This window comes from Tachypleus tridentatus, chromosome 8 (assembly GCF_004210375.1).
Source record: "Tachypleus tridentatus isolate NWPU-2018 chromosome 8, ASM421037v1, whole genome shotgun sequence".
Lineage (NCBI taxonomy): Eukaryota > Metazoa > Arthropoda > Merostomata > Xiphosura > Limulidae > Tachypleus > Tachypleus tridentatus.
Genome location: NC_134832.1, coordinates 96152133 through 96171085, shown reverse-complemented (window position 1 = coordinate 96171085; position 18953 = coordinate 96152133). Strand labels below are relative to the sequence as shown.

The window sequence follows — 18953 nt, the reverse complement described above, 5'->3', positions numbered from 1 at the left end:
CATGCCGCTGTGCCACTAGGGGGCAGTAGTTTTCTGATAGATACTCTAAATGGTTTTTAATTAATTTAATGCACTGGTGACGGCCGTGTTTTATATAAGTATACCTTAAGATTAAAAATCGATGTAATTTTTCAAATAGTTTTAAATTGAAATTAGATTTTATTAAAAACTCGTAATGTCTAGCTTTACTCCATTATATACATATGTTAAATATATACACACATTACATTTGAAGATGACCTTGAACTCAGAATGCAAAAAAACTGCGAAGTGTTTCGATTTTCGTATTTTACTCTAATTCTTACGCAGGCCACCAATGGCACAGCGATATTTCTGCGGGTTCACGCTGCTACAAACCGGGTTTTGAAACCCGTGGTGGGCAGAGCACAGATAGCCCATTGTGTAGCTTTGTGCTTAATTTCAATGGATCAATGAAACCCTTCCGCAGATTATTTGAAAGAGGTAGTCTAATTTGTAGCATCAAAAGCCAAAACATATTGTGCAAAGCCATTCGGCATACAAAGCTTGCTAATATTAATGGGGGTCGGGGAACATGGGATTGTTTCAAACTGAAAATGTTAACCACCATAAGCACAAGCGCTGTAACTGTAGAAACATGGTTTTTAAACTAGTGAGATAGGTTATCCAACCAAACCCCATCGAACCTCCCCTGCATGAGTTCGTGTTTCTTCTGTTGATGGACGGCTGAAGAAAAACGTAAAATAAAATAGCTGTTAGAGTCTGTAAAATATATATTAAATTGTTAGAATAATGCATTTACTTCTGATAATCGGTAACTAGTATTTAGTTATCTAAATGCAAATTACTATTAAGTACTGGGTTCGACAAAGTTTCTAAATAATTCCTAAGCGAAAAACCAACCATTCAAAGTATTAATTACGATATATTATTGTTGAATATACAATATTGTTTAATTTAAGGGTTATTATCCAGTTTATTTAATGATTTAATATTTAGTTTTAATTGAGTTTTCTTAAGAAGAGTTAGTTTTGTAGCTACAAGTACTAGGAGATACAGTTGTTCATGGTAAGCCGAGTGTTTTTGAAACAAAATGATTACACTGTTTACAAACCACAATAAGTAATGAATAATAACTGCATTTACATTTAAAATGTCAACAAATTTTTGTTTAGGTGAAGGTAATGTTACGGATTAGTCCTGTCAGTGAGGATAGAAATGGTACCAAAGAATCCTCATTCCTTACAGTTGATACAAGGAAAAAACAAGTGACACTATATGATCCATCATCATGTTGTCAGTCAGCACCTCTTGACCGACAAGTAGGGGTTGCAGCACCTAAGATGTTTGCTTTTGATGCCATATTTGAACCTAATGATACACAGGTAGTAATTATATGTGTTCTTTATTCTTGTGATAATACACAAAACTTCTTTTAGAAAATTAGTTATGAGATTGCAAATATATCTCTTCATGAAAAACATTTACGTGAAATTGGAAATATTTTTTTAATTACCAGTGGTTGATATTTGCTTTGAAGTTTAGTCCTTCATCCTACTTTTCATTCAATCAGTGTGATATATTTAGCTGCCTTAAAGATGCTCTAGTGGTGGTAAGTGTCTTTGCCTCTTGAAACAAAAAGTATAAATATTGTGCACCCTTAAATGAAATAGTTAATATTTAAATTTGTTAGTTTTTTCAAGGACAAAAAAAACTGTGATACTGATAAACATGCTTTACATTTTCAGTTGTGAACATGTTTTAAAAGTGATAGTCAGTCCTTTTATTTGGTTCAGAAAGCTGGTTATAGTTTGGTTTGAATTTTGCCCTAAGCTATATTAGGACTTTCTGCACTAGCCATCTCTAATTTAGTAGTGAAAGACTAGAGGGAAGACAGCAAGTGATTACCACCAGCCATCAATTTTTGGTGTACCATTTTACCAATGAATAGTGGAAATAGTATGATTAACAGCTAAGAGGGTGAGCATATTTGGTGGAACTGAGATTTGAAACTAAGACCCCTATGTTGCAAGTCAAGCTCCCTAACCAACTGGCTATGCCAGCCCATTTGAATATAGCACTTCTGGTGGCAATTTGTACTGACTTAGTGCCTAATTTCCTCTACCCAGTAGTCTTGAACTAAGAGTGGCTGTAACAGAATCCTATAGATCTCAGAATTGGTGATTTATCCCATGTACATCTTTCATATTTGATATTCTAGTTCCTTCAAATCCAAGAGAGAATGAAGAAATAAAAATACAAGTGTATTATTTCCAGTTCCAATAATCAGTGGTATTCTTACTTCTATTAAACAGATTTGATTACAGTTGTTCATTCTTAATTTGTCTTGTGAATTGAAATTTTGGTCTTCTCCGCCCAATCATGAACATAATTAAGAGCATTATGGTGCCAAAAGAAAACATAACAATGGTGTGATTAAACTACTGTCTTAGATATTTTGAACATTTTAATAGCATTTGCAATTGAAATTGCATGTAAATTCAATTCCTGTTGTATGAATGATTTTAATAAAGTATTTAATGTGACCAGTGATTAAAATGAACTTAAATTCTCAAAAATGTGGGTCCACAAACTTCTTCAGCATAAGACCTCTAGAACATTCCAATCCTGACATAAGGCCCTCACAGAAAGAATTTGTAGAGTGAATAAAAATATTATGTATTTGCTATGCCCCATGTTTGTGAGCTCCTGCTCTAGATTATTAAATTTTAAATTTATAAGTTCATGGTGAATTATTTTCTCAAGTGTATTTTCTATCTAGTAATTAGGAATCTGATATATCAGTTATTTAAATTAGTCCGTGGACTTGAGAAGTATTTTTGTACCAATACATGTTTTCTGAGGAACAATAAAAATAATCTTGTTTTTGTATTGATTAACTTCATAAAATTATCTAAGATTATGTGTACTTTACTACAAAATACACTGATACAAACATTTGTAAAAGTTAAAACAAAAGAAAAACATTACACGTTTCAAGGAAAGTGTTGTTTAATTGTTTTGAGATAATTTCACAAAATTACTTGAAGGCCATCTAGCCTAATTTTCTACTGATACTAGCAGGAAAGAAGACAACTAGTTAACAGCATACACTACCAATTCTTCAAATGCTCTTACCTGACTGAATAATGGGATTTGACTGTTACCTATAAAATGCACCGATAGCCTCAAAGTGCAATTTATTTTTTGAATAAATGGGATGCAAACAATAGGCCAATGCTTTGGCACACCAAACACAGTGATATCTACATTTAGCCCATTTTCAGATAGTATAATAATTGTTTGTGTAAAAAAAATGATATTGGAAGTGTAGCAACCTATATTTACATTTCTGGTTCACTGATATGTCAGATTTATATAAAATTCAATTTTGGTTAAATATTTATTAAATATACACCTAGTAGAACATCTATATTGGTACTATGTAATATATCTTGTTAGGACTCAACTTTAGTTAATGTCCAAGGAGATTCATCCCTGTAATCCATTACTTTAAACTATATATTTTGAAAGAACTCTTCCATTATGTAAAGCAGATTTTGCAGTTCTCTGCAGCTTTTTCTTACTTTATTTTTATTAATTTTTAGTAATTAAAATATGAACACATTATTTTACTTTATGCCATTTTCACTTAGGTGGAAGTTTGTTGCAGTTCATTGACAGAGGTCATACAAGCAGTAGTGAATGGCAATGATGGATGTCTGTTCGTGTATGGTCATTCAAAACTTGGTATGTTTCTCAAATAAAATTGCAACTTTTATTTTTTAAATATTTTGTCCATGCATAGTTCTGTATCTTGTACCTTGTTTGCAAAAAGATAATTGTTCTGTTTTCACATGCATTTCTAAGCAAGAATAAAGAATTGGAAAGATAATTTGAAAGTGATAAATCAACTGTTTCTTAAATAATTTAATAGAAAATTCAACATAAATCATCTGCACTATATAATATGGTTTTTTATTGCTATCGTTATTATCAAACCAGAGAAAAACAAGATGTTTAACCTAAGATTGACCTTTTCATTCTTCCTGGTGTCCTCAGGTAAAACATACACAATGCTTGGAGAGAGCACATCAGTCCAAGAACTAGGAACAATTCCCTGTGCCATTAGCTGGTTGTTTAAACTTATCAACCAACAAAAGGAAAAGACAGGAGCACGATTCTCAGTTCGGGCATCTGCTGTGGAGATAGCTGGTCGGAGTGAAACCTTGACAGATTTGCTGAGAGATTATGCTACTAGTGAGCACTTTAAGGATAAACAGGCTTTTTAGTATTACATTTAATGAATATCATAATTAATTCATAATTAAAATAGTTTCTGGAAGAAGTAAAAATATATATTATACTTCTCAAAAGATATAAATTTGATAGATGAATCAATACATGATAATTGTGTGATAGAAATATAAGATTGATAAAGAATTAGCCAGTGTAATTCATCATGTTTTAATGTATGCAAGATTAATAAATATCACAACAACTATACAGTTTTCTTTTTAGATAAAGATAATCAATTTCCAAAATGGACATCATTGGACAAAAATAAGATTGGTTATAACTGTCTAATATAAAGTTTTTTTGTTGTTTTTTTTGACAGATACAAGATTATTAATTCATCACACACTGTATAAGAAATATGACAAAGATGAGTGTTGAATCACCACACAATGTATGCATATGTAGACATACTAATAAATTCATAGGCAAGATTAGCAAATCTTTAGCTCTTTAATACTTTGAATCACCATGCTTTAGACATAAGTTTTACTTAGACAAGGTTGTAAAATTTTATCAAATTTAAGTATATTTTTGCCAACGATTAAATTTTTGTATTGATATTTAATGTAGACATGTAATATATGTGATGGAAATGGTGCTATATAGCTTTATTAGCTCTAACTTGGTATGAAGCTATAAAGCTAAATGTTGTTTTACAACTGTTTTGTCAAGTTATAGTGTTGTTCTTATTTCTATACATAATATAGTAATCAGGTAAGATTTGTATATCACCCAATGTAGAAATATTTGGATATAGAGTATTGAAAATTCTCATTAAAACAACTGCTTTGATGAATCTTCATTAAAAGTTGGAATACTTTTAGAGATTGCTTTGTCATCATATGGCATAGAAATTAGTTTTTGACATATATAATAGTAATGAACTCTTCACTTAGAGTTTAGGCTATTTATTATAGAAAAAATTTGTGATCCACAACACAAACATTTTTTACGTATGTGACATATAGAGTTTTCATGTTTTGTTTTGCAGAGATAAAGCTGGCACATCTGTCTTAATATCAATATCTTTTTGACACTGATGATAATTGTTTATTATATTTTACATAGTGTTGTTGTGTGGCATAAACAAGATTAGTTAACTGGAGAATTATCAATGGGGTCCATGCAATCACACCTTCAGAGATATTTTCCTGAGCAGTTGAAGTACAAAATAACATATTGCTTCATTTTCATTTTAGTTACAAATACATAACTTATAAAATATGATTTGTATAAAATTTACAAATAAAAAAACAGTACTGCAGTTGATACATGAAATTACTTCATTACATCTTATGTATTTTACTATGAAAATGAGTATTTTCTACTATTTTACATTTTTAATCAGTTCTTTACAATAAGTACTGTTGTTTAACAAACAAGAAGATAAAATTACTCAAGATGATGTAATATTTAAATACCACTGGTAGTGAATGGTATGAAAACAAGTTCATAATTTGGGTTAAACAACACACAATAAGTACATCATTTAGCATAAATAAGGTTGGTCAGTAACCTCACAAAAAATTTTTGTTTGTGGTTTATTAACTTAATTTGCACATAGATGAGATGGGTGAATTGTCAGCCAGTGTTGAATCACTGTTTCTTTATGACATAGGTGAAATTAGTGGATTTCAAATCACATGTCTTTTCAATATACAAGATTGGTGAATGTTTACCAAATGTGAATAACTTTTCTGTTTTAGATAAGATTAATAAACCCTGCTTAGTGAAGGAATCTTTTAACATTATGGTAAGATTGTTGTATTAACATTCAGTGCAGGCATATATTTGATGTGAATAAGGTTTGGAAATCTCCACTGAAAGTATCTTTCTGGAATGGATGAGAGCCACATGTTTCCATACAGTGTAGAAGACTAGTGTAGTATACCAAAACAGAAATGTCGTCCAACATAAGATTGATAAAGCTCCAATCAGTGTAGGAACATGTTTAATTTGAATAAGATATATCTTTCTTGCCAAATATCAGTAAACATGTTTTTAACATATGTTACATTAATTACATCACCATACAATGGAAATATCTCTGCATGATATAATACTAGTAAATCTCCATTTGAAATAAACATTTTTCTGCAATGTTAAGATAATGTACATGCTTGTATATATATATATTTCACACAGACATACTTTGATGTACATGAGATTGTCATATAACCACAGAATGTACATGCTCATCAGAATTATGCTGTATAATTAATTTAATATATATATGTTCCTCAGTTTTGTTAACTTTAAAAGTATTATTTTTTTATCTTTGTTAAAAATTACAAGTTTACATTCTTGTGGTACTATTTCATAACGTCTATAGTAAAAATGTTTGACTATATATTTCATCATATTTTTAAAATTGTCACATAAATAAAATGTACACCAAATATGTGCCAGGATAAAATATGTTTGGATGATTCTCAAGCAAAGTATATTGAGATAAGAACCAACATATCTTTACAGTAAGTTAAGACAAATACCTATGTAGTGTAAATGTATATGATAAAGAGTGTTACATGTTCAACTTTTTTAATAAATTGTATATATTTATAAATGCATTACAAAAAGTTTCTTCAGGAAATATTTAGGAGGTTTCTCTAATTACAATAATAAGTTACTAAATTGTGTATTACTTTTTATAAAAGACATTCTGAAAGATTTTTTGTCATTCAGGTACAGAAGGAAGTGGAACCTCCCCAGGCGTTTTGTTGAAAGATGACCCAGTTTACGGCACACACCTGATGAATCAGAGTGAAGTTCGAGCCCCAACAGCAGAGAAAACTGCCTACATATTGGATGCTGCTATTGCAGCTCAAAACAACTGTGGTAAGTACCTTAAATTATTTGCTAGATGTGCTTAAAGGTACTTGCTGAATTTATATCAGTTGTATTTCCTCTTTCTCACTTCATTTTTAAACGAAAATAGCATAAGATATTTATAATTTATATTAAAGTTTGAAGTAGGAATATTTAAAATTAATTAATTTTTCTCTTACATTCCTCTTGTTTGTGTAGAAAGGTAGACAGATTGAGAAACAACAGATGATTAGATAGATATACCTTATTTATTCAGCAAAACATTCAAAATTTTATCCATTTAAAGTTCACTTTTTTATTAAAATTATAACTAGATTTGAAATTAAAACTGTTTACAGTTAATTGTTTCACTAAGATTCATAACTTTCAAGTAAACAAACTCAAAGCTTGAAAATAGTGCATTATTTTAATTTCTTTATATTCTACAACAGAAACAACTGAAGAAAGACGAGATTCACATTTCATGTTTACTCTTCATGTTTATCAATACAGAGTACAAAAGGGTAACAAGAGTGGTGGTGAGTATTTTATGATTTATGGTTCTGAACAGGAGTAGATAACAATAATGATTTTACTGTTTTATGTTTACCAGTAAAAAACAAGATTAAATTTAACTATTTTATGTTTCTCTGTTACAAGTAGCTAAGAATAACAAAATTGGATTAACCATTTCTTCTTTAGCAACACTAAGTCAAAGTTAGATAACAAAAATTTATGATAATATCTGATGTTTACAAAAGCAGAATAGATTGAAATAAGTATTGTTTGATAACAAAAAAAGAAAAGTAAACTATAATGGTCTTAAGAATTTTGTGTATCTCAATATTATTTAGCCCAAGAGTAACTGAGACACTTGCATAATTTCTTGATTAATGACAAGTAAATAACTGTTGGTAAGTTTCTCATGTTTACTATTAGTTTTACAAAATAGCTGTAAAAAAAATAAATTTCTTCATCATTTGTAATATGTAAGATGAACATAGAGTATTCTACTGCTGGTCAGTTGTTCATTATAACAGTAATGTTCTAAGTCCTGTATTTTTATTGGAACTACAACTACTGTTTCTGTTGCTTATCTTGTCTCACATAAGGACCATAATAATGGTATGCAACTTATATTACCTTAAGCTTCTGTTACATAAAATTGAGGTTAATATTAAATCACCATTTTAAACTTTCTTCAGGCCATTCTACCACAGTATGTGGGTATTCTTTATTTTAAGATAAGTTTAAGCATTCAGAAGGCACAAATGTTCATTAAAAATACATAAAGGTACGTGATAGGTATATCTTGGCCATTGTTATCACAATAACAGCTATCAATTTCTCAGTATGTTATTTGGATTTACATCATTTAAAAATTTCTTCATAGGAATATCCCTTTTTAGAAAGTGTTCTTCCAGCCATAAGTTTACCCTTGAGATTATTACATACTAAATGGTCAGGAGTTTCCCATGAAACAAATACATAAATACTAAACTATTATCTGTGGCACCACATTTCACGTAATGCAGTAACATTACATTGCATTAGAAAATCATTCTTACAAAGTGTTTTGAACACTTTGTAATCTCTTGGTTGTTGATATTTTTATCTGTAGTTGTTGGAGGTCGAAGTCGTCTTCACATGATTGATCTAGGAAGTTGTGAAAATCACTTGAAGCCACGTGATGGGTTGAATGGACAGTCTTTGTCACTCTCAAGTCTTGGAAATGTTATCATTGCCATTTTCAATGGACAAAAGCATGTGCCTCACAAGTAAGTGTTACTCCATTTGAATCATACTGTGGTGTTATAACAGAGGTTATTAAGGGTATTGTTAAAAGTAAAGGAGTGATTATATATTTAAACTGATGATATCTCAACTTTGTCTCTTATGGATGCTCAATTTTACCAGAACCACTATTAGAATCATAAGCTTTGTTTATAAAATTTTTGGTATCATAAAAAAAATGTTTCAAAAATTTGAAAAACTTTATGAATGAGAGAATATGCTACAGAATTTGGTGTCAGTAGTTTTTCTCTGACTTCATCTGTGCTATTAAAGCCTTCTTGATTTGTCAGATTTTAGTTTATAAATAACATATTTGATGATGCAGTAAGCTTGTTTTGTGTCCCTTGCAGCATGTTTACAGTTAGAGTGACCAGTTGTTGCTAGTAAAGAAACTTTATTACTGTTGTAAACAATATATAACAGAAAACAATTCCCTTTGATGAGTAGCAAAATCAATCTCTTTTAAGCTTTTCTGTGTTCAATTGTTCACATGAAAACAGTCTTTGAGCATTGGCATTTTTCTTCTGACCTGGAATCAACTTTGTAAATACACTGAAATCCACATCCAAGGGGTAGTCTACAAATCATAAACGAAAACTTCCGTGTCATCAGTAAGTTGTGTCCATATCAAGTGCATATGATGAGTTAGTATCTTCATCACTATTACAATAATTAGTTTCTTCCTGTTGATAAGGGATCAATTTAATTTGATGAAATTAATATATTCTAGCATCAATGGTCATAGTCTATGCATAATTGTTTTCATAGTCATGGTTGGTGGTTATATTTTTGGCACTTTTGTATTAAGGGCAGGTGCTCAATTTGATGGTCATCAGCATTCAGAGATTTAGTGTTGTTTCCACTGTCTTGGTTAGTGAGGGTTTTGGCACTAGAGGAGGAAGCCTACAAATCAGTTCACTTCCTAGTTTTAGTTGTTAGTTTCTCTAATTTTTTTGTACTCTTTATTTCACTTTAGCTTTTTCCAATTGTTCTTTTATTTGCACATATGTATAATAGATAAGGTGAACACTTAATGAATAATATGTGTGTTAGTGTATGAGCATGGTTACACTGAACTGAGAGAAAAATGTCAGAATGAGCTATCTAAGAGTTTCATAATAAATGATTGCATATAATTTTTGTACTTAGTTAAAAATTTCAAAATATGTATTTGACAATCTTGTATTCTGTACCTGCCAATTAATGATGCTTGTCAAGTGGCTAACAAATTATATGCAACTGATAAGTCCTCAAGTAATTATAGATTTTTATGAGATAACAAATTTGCAAATTCTGTTAAAAAAACTCAAACAATTGATACAATATATATATATATTGAAAGCTTAGAATACTGTTATTTACATTGTTAGTGATGATTGATAATCTCTTTTTCTTAAACAAAATTCAAAGCTTTTGAGACTGAAGAATCAAAAGTTATAAATATCCTCAATCTAAGCCTACTGCTTGGTCATACTCTAAGAAATGGAATGCTGGGTGTCAGCTGCAAGGGAGGAGCTTGACTGTTAGTATAATGAAAATGTGAAGAGATTTTGATTAGTGTGACTAGACAGATGTGATGTGTCTTTTTTCACATAGACTTAGTGCATTTGCATTGCAAGTTGTATGAAGGTGTTTTCACTTACATATCTACCCTCCAGTCTGACTCTTCTCTAGAGATTTTCCCTTCTTCAACCATTCTCTGTCGTCACTCACTTGGACATACTTCCTTCTGATCTGGCCCTTGCTGGAGAGACAACCCCTACCCTTATTTTTGTCCCAGTTTCTATTTTGACAATCACAATTTGACACAGTTCATTCTCATGTCACCAAACTCCGACTGCATGTATGGCTTTTATCTGGTCCCTTGCCTCAGCTTAGAGGCTCACACCTAGTGTAGTGTCTTTCTTTCCCATACCTTCTGACCTTCCTCCTTATCTGTGTACCAATGGCATTGGTCTTCCTTCAGACTTTGATCCATTCACTGTGGATTCTGCCCATCCTGTCCTTCTATTTCTCATCTGTCACATTTTTTCACCTGTTTTTGTTTTATCAGGATTTGTCTACGTCACCTGTTGCTAGTTATAATATTAGTATGTTGAACACTTTCCATTCTTCCACTTCCAGCAAGTCTTCTCCCTGATTATTTCCTTAATTTTCTGTTTCTTTTGTGGTGTTTATCCACCACATCTCTTTGTTCTGTTGGCTTGAGATCTCAATATTGCCCATCATACATCCAGTTCTCCATTTGAACCTATTGCAGTGTGTTCCTTGTACCCTCTTTCTCTTGAGAGCTATTTCCTCATCCTCCTATTGTGGGGTCTTTATAATTTTGATATTTATGCAACTAAGTGTTACCCAGTTTTTTTCCATTCCTCATGTGTTATCTTATGTGAATCTGGCCTTCTTTCCCAAGACATTGGCTATCCAGAAAGGTTGTTTGACCTTTTTTTTATGTTTTCTTACCTTTTATTTTTCACCTGTATTTTCATTTGGATCTGGACCAATTACTTTCTTCAATTTCTTCTCATATATTTGTTCCATGATGCTTCTACTGGATGTTCCTTACCCAAATGGACAGACATGACATAACCAAACCTAAGGTTCTTTCCCAGATGTTTTTGCCTAGAAAGGCCATACTTGGCCAAATTATTAAATATTATGTATTCAAGGCACATCCCTGGATGTTTTTTTTGCCTGGGAAAATCACAATTGTTGATCTTACAGGCTCATGCAAGGTGCTTTGTTTGTATCATTTTGCTCAGATAGACCATACTTAACATAATATGATGTATCCCAAGGCTCTTTCTCTGGATGTTTTTGCTGGGTTAAAGCACTCTTGGCCTATTTATATACAATACATGGTCGTGCAGCCCTAGCCACATTTAGTTATTTTGTTTTCTCTGACACTGTACCATGGCTTACTATAATTGTGTTTGGCACTACAACCTGTTACATATGTGGATGAAGTATGACTTCTGTAGCCATGGGTTGGTTATGAATACCCTCAATATCATGCTCATGTCTGTAATTTTTTCTTCATCCTGTGTATCCCAGGTGCTTCCCCTGAATGGTGTTTGCTCAGGAGGACTGCACTGGTTGATCTCATTATCTTATACAAGGCATTTCCACTGGATGTTTTGCACAGATGGATCACATCTGACATACTTTGATGTAACCCAAGACATTACCCTTAGCACATGCCTATACAAACACATTGTTGCTTCTACACTTGTTAATGCTGTGCTGTTTCAAATCAGGGTTCTACAGCACTTTCCACTGATTTGAGCATGAACATTATTTTCTGAATGCATTGGTTCCTACCAATTCAGTTCAGCCCTCTTTTTTTCTTCCTGTGTTATTTATTGGCTGAAGAATTTACCTATTCCAGAAGTGGTACAATACAAATGTGCTTTCTTTTCATATTTTTTCAGAACTATTCTTTCAGCTCAGTCACTTTCTGCTGGATTGAATATTGATGCACTTTCACTAGCCATTCTGACTTTGCAATGTTGGATTCTACTGTCAGGTGAGAGAAGGTAAAACCATTTCAGAAATTAACATCTTCTTCACTGAAAATGTATTCCCAGTATGTACTGACCTCCTTTCTTCAACTTCTTTTGCTTCCTCCCCACTGATATGCTGGTATTTCTGGTTTTCTCCTCAGTGTGGATCACTGAACATGGTGAAGGGAACTCCCAGGGAAGGTTCTGTTCTTTCAGTCAGTTTACTTCCTCTGGGATCTAAACATTCATCCACATGTTTGCTGTGCATAGTGACCCATGAAGGAGAGGAGAGGATCCTGGTGATTGAGGAGTCCAACCCTAACACACCACTTTGGCCTTGAATTCATGAAGACAGGAGGCCTTGGGGTGGTATCCTTAGAGTCAATCAGCTGGTCCACTTGGACTAGAGTCAACCAAGTACCAGTGTTAGATGTTCTCAACAGGTGTTGTGGATATTGCATCTGATACTGGTGTTTGAGTATAGTGCTCAAAGTACCCTGGCATTGCTAAAATGTCCTTGTTTGGTGCTGTAGTGCGTCCCTTCGTAGGGCTCCATCTTGGGTGGAATCAGTGGGCACCAAAAAATTATTTTTTTATTATGATTCATCCAAATAAAAACTTAAATAAATAATGAAAAACAGCCAATAGGTAAGTTACCACGTCTTGAAGATTCTGAGCAGCAATCTTCAACATCTGTAATACATGTATCTCATTTTCTCATGCAACATTCTCTATCAGACAAACCTTTAGAGCAAATGTCTCCCTTTTCCATTCAGAAGGGACTAGAAGGACTTGCTGGCTCTCTAAAGTCAGTCACAAAAATTCCCTCTGGTGACATATTGATGAAAACATCCACATCTAAACACAGTAAACTCCTCTTACATTTAAACATGATTGGGGACATACCTATTCAGGTTTCGCCCCATGCTACTTTGAATTCATCACAAGGAGCTATTGATGAGAGGGATTTGAAGAATATCCCTGAGGCAGAAATTCTTGCTAGTTTCTTCACTCAAGGAGTTTCTGCAATGAGGTGCATCTTCACTTGCAAAGATGGAATTGTGGTGCCAACCAGTATTGTCATTCTCACATTTACATTATCACATCCACCTGCCACCATCAAGGCAGGTTATCTTAATTGCAGGGTATGGCCATACATTCCAAACCCCCTTGGATGTTTACAGTGTCAGCAGTTTGGTCACTCGAAGACGTCATGTCATGGTTTCATGATGTGTGCTTGTTGCAGTGGCAAGGACCACGATGCCTATGAGTGTGAAATGGATGCAATAAGGGACCATTAGGGCAAGAAGGAAAGTAGGTGCAGTATTTGAAGACAATTCAAAATATTACTTACCCTAAGGCTTAAAAGTTGCTGTCCACCACTTCATTTCAGACATAAGTGCTGCACTTTGTTTCACTACTACAGTGGGAGTCCAGACAGATTTCTCTGTGCTTCCAAAAGAATCATTCTCAAACCATATGAAAAGTCTTTTGACCTCCATGGTAAAAAAAGTTGATTCATCCATCTCTGTCCCTTACATACATTCCATCAAATATCAAGATCCACTTCCTTTGATTCCAGGTACAAGCATTTCATTGGATACATCTTCTTCTCCCACCCCAAGATGCAAAATGATCATTCGTTCATGTCCTCAGTCACTGGAATCCTTTTCCAACAGCAAAGACCTGCCCAATCGATCCATGGAGATCAATAGACCTCCCTCAAATGAGGACAGTAAGGAAAAAAAGACACAATCGTAAACAGAAGGGTTCACCATCCAGTTTGCCTACACATAAATAAAAATGGTTACCCTGATACAATGGAACTGTCGAGGTTTATGTTCTAAACTGGATAGCATCAAAACACTAATCACTTCCTACCATCCTGTTTGTCTTTCCTTACAGGAAACATTTCTGAAACCTGCCAATACAGACACCTTTCGGCAGTTTTCTTTGTACAGAAATGACAGGCTGTGTGATGGATGAATGCATGGGGGGTGGCACTATTGGTTGATCAACATACTCCCACCTTGTCTTTGCCACTCAACACACCCTTGGAGGCCATAGCCATCCATGTTTCTTTGGGTTGTACCATCACTGCTTGTTCTCTCTACCTGTTGCCTGATGAGACCTATAATCAGTCAGACTTCACTGCTCTCATTGAACAGTTGCTCTCTCCCTTTTTATTCCTAGGGGACTTTAATGGACATAATCCCATCTGGGGAAGTACTGATATTGATGGGAGGGGATGCTCCACAGAGCATATGCTCTCTGACCACAACTGTTCTGTTTTCAGTACTGGTTCATATACTTATTTTCATGCATGTAGTCAGTCCTTTACTGCTATTGATCTCTCAAATTCCTCTCCTTTACTATTCTCCCATCTTTCATGAAAGGTTGACAAATAACCCACAAGGCAGTGATCATTTTCCTCTAATTTTGAGAAAGACTGACCGTGGTTGATGCCACTTGACCTGCATATCCTGGTGGAAGCTGGATCAAGCCAACTGGCCCTCTTTCAGTGCTCTGGCAGAACTTGATCCTGCCATCATCTGTAAGCTATCAATAGACGACTGCATAGCAGCAGTAACTGACTGTATTATACAGGCAGCTGCTCAATGTATTCCTAAACGCTCAACATGCTTACCATGATATCCTTGTCCATGGTGGAATCCTGCCTATCACATGGCACAGAAGGCTCAAAAAGGGGCCTGGGATACTTTTCATAGGCATCCCACACTCTCGAACCATGTTGCTTTCTAGCAGGCCTGTACACATTCTCTGTGAGTAAGACGTCAAAGCTAGAAGGAATCTTGGATTAAGCTCACAACCAGCATATCTTCTATCACCAGTTTTAAAGTCACATTGGTCAAGATTCGAAAGGTCAGTGGGCAATATAATTCTGTCCCCCTCTTGATCTTGCTCTCTGATGGCCAGGAAGTAGCTGGTACTCAGAGCACTGCCTATACTGTAGGTGAAAGTTTTTGCCAGGTATCTAGCACTTATGCTTCATCCTCCACCTTCTTAGCCATCAAGACTTGGGCAGAGCAATCACCTCTTTCCTTTTGAGTTGATTGTCTCTATTACTATAATCACCCCTTTACACTGGTGGAACTCAAACTTGCCTTTCTTCAGTCTGGTAGTATATTGGTTGGACTTGATGATGTACACTACAAGATGCTGCACCATCTATCTCCTGCATCTCTTGCTATTCTTCTGTTTCTTTTAACCAGATGTGAAGAATGTTTTTCTTCATGCCTGGCACTGGGCTGTTGTCGTACCTTTCTCTAAACCTGGGAAAGATCCCAAGATTCCTTTAAACTATCGTCCAATTACTTTGACAAGCTGTCTCTGTAAGACCTTAGAAAGGATGGTTAATGCTCATTTTGTTTGATTCAAGGAACCAAACAACCTCCGTTTGCCCATCCAGTGTGGGTTCCAATGACAGCACCCCACCATGGACCACCTGATTTGACTTGAAATGTCAATCAGAGAAGCCTTTCTCAAACAATAACATTTTGTACCAATATTCTTTGACATTGAGAAGGCTTATGATACTACAGAGGCATGGCATTTCACACGACCTCCATTAGTAAGGAATATGTGGTCATTTGCTCATTTTTATTAAAATTTTTAATGGTCAGGTGATTTCAAATGTGATTTGTATGGTTCAACACTTTTCTGTTCTTTTCTACAGGAACTTGAAGTCCCTAAGGACTGTGTTTTGAGTCTCACACTTTTCAGTATAAAGATTAATGCCATCACTGAACAACTCTCTCTTACTGTTGAAAATGGGCACTCTATGTTGACGACTTTGACATCTTATGTCGGTCGCCGAACATGAGGTACATTGAGCAGCAGCTACAAACTCCCCTCAGTCGTTTACTGAAGTGTACCACAGCAAACGGTTTTAACTTCTCTATCTAAAACTGTTTGCATGGACTTTTGCTGCCAATGGGTGTATTCACCCTGCTCTGGAACTCTGTATCAGTGAAGTCGTGCTACCTGTGGTCCCTGAGACAAAGTTCTTGGAGCTTGTCTTTGACCATAAGCTGACCTTTATACTGCACACCAAGCAGCTATTAGTCAAATGTATAAGAGCACTGAACATCCTCCATGTCCTCTCTTCCACCACTTGGGGAGCAGATCAATGTTCTGCACTAAGGATATATTGTGCTGTTATTCAATCAAACCAAGACTATGGGTCACTGGTCTATGGCTCTGCTAGGGCATTGGTGTTGAAAATGCTGGACCCCATTCATCATCAGGGACTTTGGCTCTGTACTGGGGCTTTCTGCACTTTTCCAGTCCAGAGCTTATATGCAGAATCTCACAAACCTCTTCCACACCTCTGCTGTTTGAAACTGTCTTTACTGTATGCTTCAAAACTTCAATCCTTACCACAGCATCCAACCTGAGGTTGTGTTTTCCTTCCTTGATGGGCCATGCTTTTTCAGAACAGAAAATCTGCCATTGCTTCTTTTGGCCTTCATATTCAGGCACAGTTGGATGAATTGGGTCTTATTATGATGGCTTATTATGATCCCCAAATTTGATTTTTCTTTAAGTCACCTGAGAAAAGCAGATACTCCCAATTAGAAGTACTGTTTGTTATTTGCTGAACATGTTTCAAACCATCCTTCCATTCCTATTTATAGAGATAGTTAAAAATCAGGTGACTATGTGGGTTCTGCCATGCTTTGTTGTGGTTCAGTGGTTATGCACAAAATCCCCTCTACACTTTGTGTCCAGTGCTGAACTGTATGCCATTTCTTTTGCCTTGGATCACATCAAAGCTAAGCAGTACTCAAATTGCACTATTTATACTGACTCACTTAGTTCTCTACTGGCCCTAGAATTGCTTCATGTTAGTTCTCACCTTGTTCTCATTGATATTGAAAACCAACTGGCCCATTTCTCTTTAACATCTACTTCTATCCAGTTTTTCTGGATACCAAGCCGCATAGGTATTCATGGGAACAGGCTCGCCAACACTGCAGTTAAATCTGTCTGCTCTGGTGCTATTACTGCTTGTGCCTGTTCTATACATGGACTGTGGTTCTGTATTCAAGGCTTGGCTCTGTGCTAGGTGGCAGTCGACTTGGAGTGAGCAACATGAAAACAAACTTTTTCATATAAAACCCTATATTGGACATTGGCTGTCTTGCTTCCGTAAGGATTGGAAAGAGGAAGTTGTCCTAACTAGACTACATATAAGCCACATTTTACTGTCTTGCTGTCATTATGACTCTTAACTTAAACATCCTTTGTCCCAAGGTTTATCCATAACATTACACAGCATTATTGGCAATGGTGACACTGTCCACCTTACAAAATGTCTTTATTTTTTAAAGGCCATTAATCTTTTTAATGCTATTTAAGTTATTAATTTATAAATTAGACCTTTTTCTAATGTGATTCCCTTTTAAGAATTAAAGCGCATCTAGTTTGACTTGAAATTAGAAAATGGCTGTAACATCAAATAACTCAAAACCAGGGCTGGAAAGGCCAACTTCAGTTGACTAATGCTGATTTTTGAATTTGCCCATTAGTCATCCTGATGAGTTATGATAATTACAGTTATGCTACAGAAAGTCCTTTACAACTTGTATTACTGTAGTTTTTCTCTTACTGCTGTAGACTAGATATAAAAACTGGATTTATGCTATTTACATTTTTAATTCATAAATCAAATTTTGTTTTGTTTTACCACCATTTCTTTTTATAAATTTTAATAATTTTACTTTAATTTTAAGTTTTTGTTGGATATTTGGTGCAGATAGTTCAGTTCCTTTGTGCCATAAAACATCAAACCAACCAACCAACCAATTTCTGGTTTTTTTGTGCCTGCCAATTTTCGAAAGTGAGGATTATTCACAACTAGTAGAGAATGCTGTGGTAATATAGAGGGTTTAATGTGATTGGTGGAGGGTAGTCACATGATCAACACCTTCTGAAATGTTGAGAAACTGATGGGATATAAAAGACAAATAATTTTATGCTTAAAGGTCAGTCCAGGATCGAGATAGCTTTGGGTGAAAGAGGTAAATACCTATCAGAAATACATTTTCAGTGAGTGTAAGAGAATATTCTCTCTCTCCCTCTCCAAAAATGATCAAACTTGGTCAAATGATTTTATTAAGCATTTTTCTGAAAAAAAGTTAAGATGGGAATTTCTTTTAATAAGTCCAGGCCTAGAACTGCTGCCTCAATAGCTTCCAAGTCTACTTTTGAATATAGTTGGATTTTTTTCTTGGGCCCAGTGGGTCTACATTCTGTGTTCTAAGAGAGCCAGAAAAAAAATCAAACTATGTTCTTTGTTCATATTCTTTGGTAAATGTCTACTTTTTTCCCTTTCACCAAAAGATGTTTTTGAGTTTTATATTTTAACTGCACATCCAGTGTTGCACTTGTTTCTTGCAATGAGGCCTTTTGCTCAATAATGGAGTTCAGCTAGACATGCAACACACAAAGTTTTGTGAAAAATGTTTATACCAATTTTTAAAATATCAATTATTATGGTATATAATGTCTTTTTCTTACAAATATTTGTATAATGGCCCTAAAAAT

At 34.4% G+C, this 18953-nt stretch overlaps 1 protein-coding gene across 4 annotated transcripts in view; it reads left to right on the top strand.

The window, feature by feature from the left end:
• Positions 1-18953, top strand: part of LOC143222996 (uncharacterized) — a 191411-nt gene that overhangs the window by 147695 nt on the left and 24763 nt on the right. For all 4 annotated transcript variants that reach the window (XR_013012607.1, XR_013012606.1, XR_013012608.1 and 1 more), the window contains 6 exons: positions 1155-1364; positions 3636-3729; positions 4042-4239; positions 6964-7116; positions 7539-7625; positions 8708-8864. Coding sequence is in view for 1 of the 4 variants with exons in the window: in XM_076450332.1 (XP_076306447.1) it covers positions 1155-1364; positions 3636-3729; positions 4042-4239; positions 6964-7116; positions 7539-7625; positions 8708-8864 (899 nt within the window). In the remaining 3 variants the exon portion in view is untranslated. The remainder of the gene's footprint in view (positions 1-1154; positions 1365-3635; positions 3730-4041; positions 4240-6963; positions 7117-7538; positions 7626-8707; positions 8865-18953) is intronic.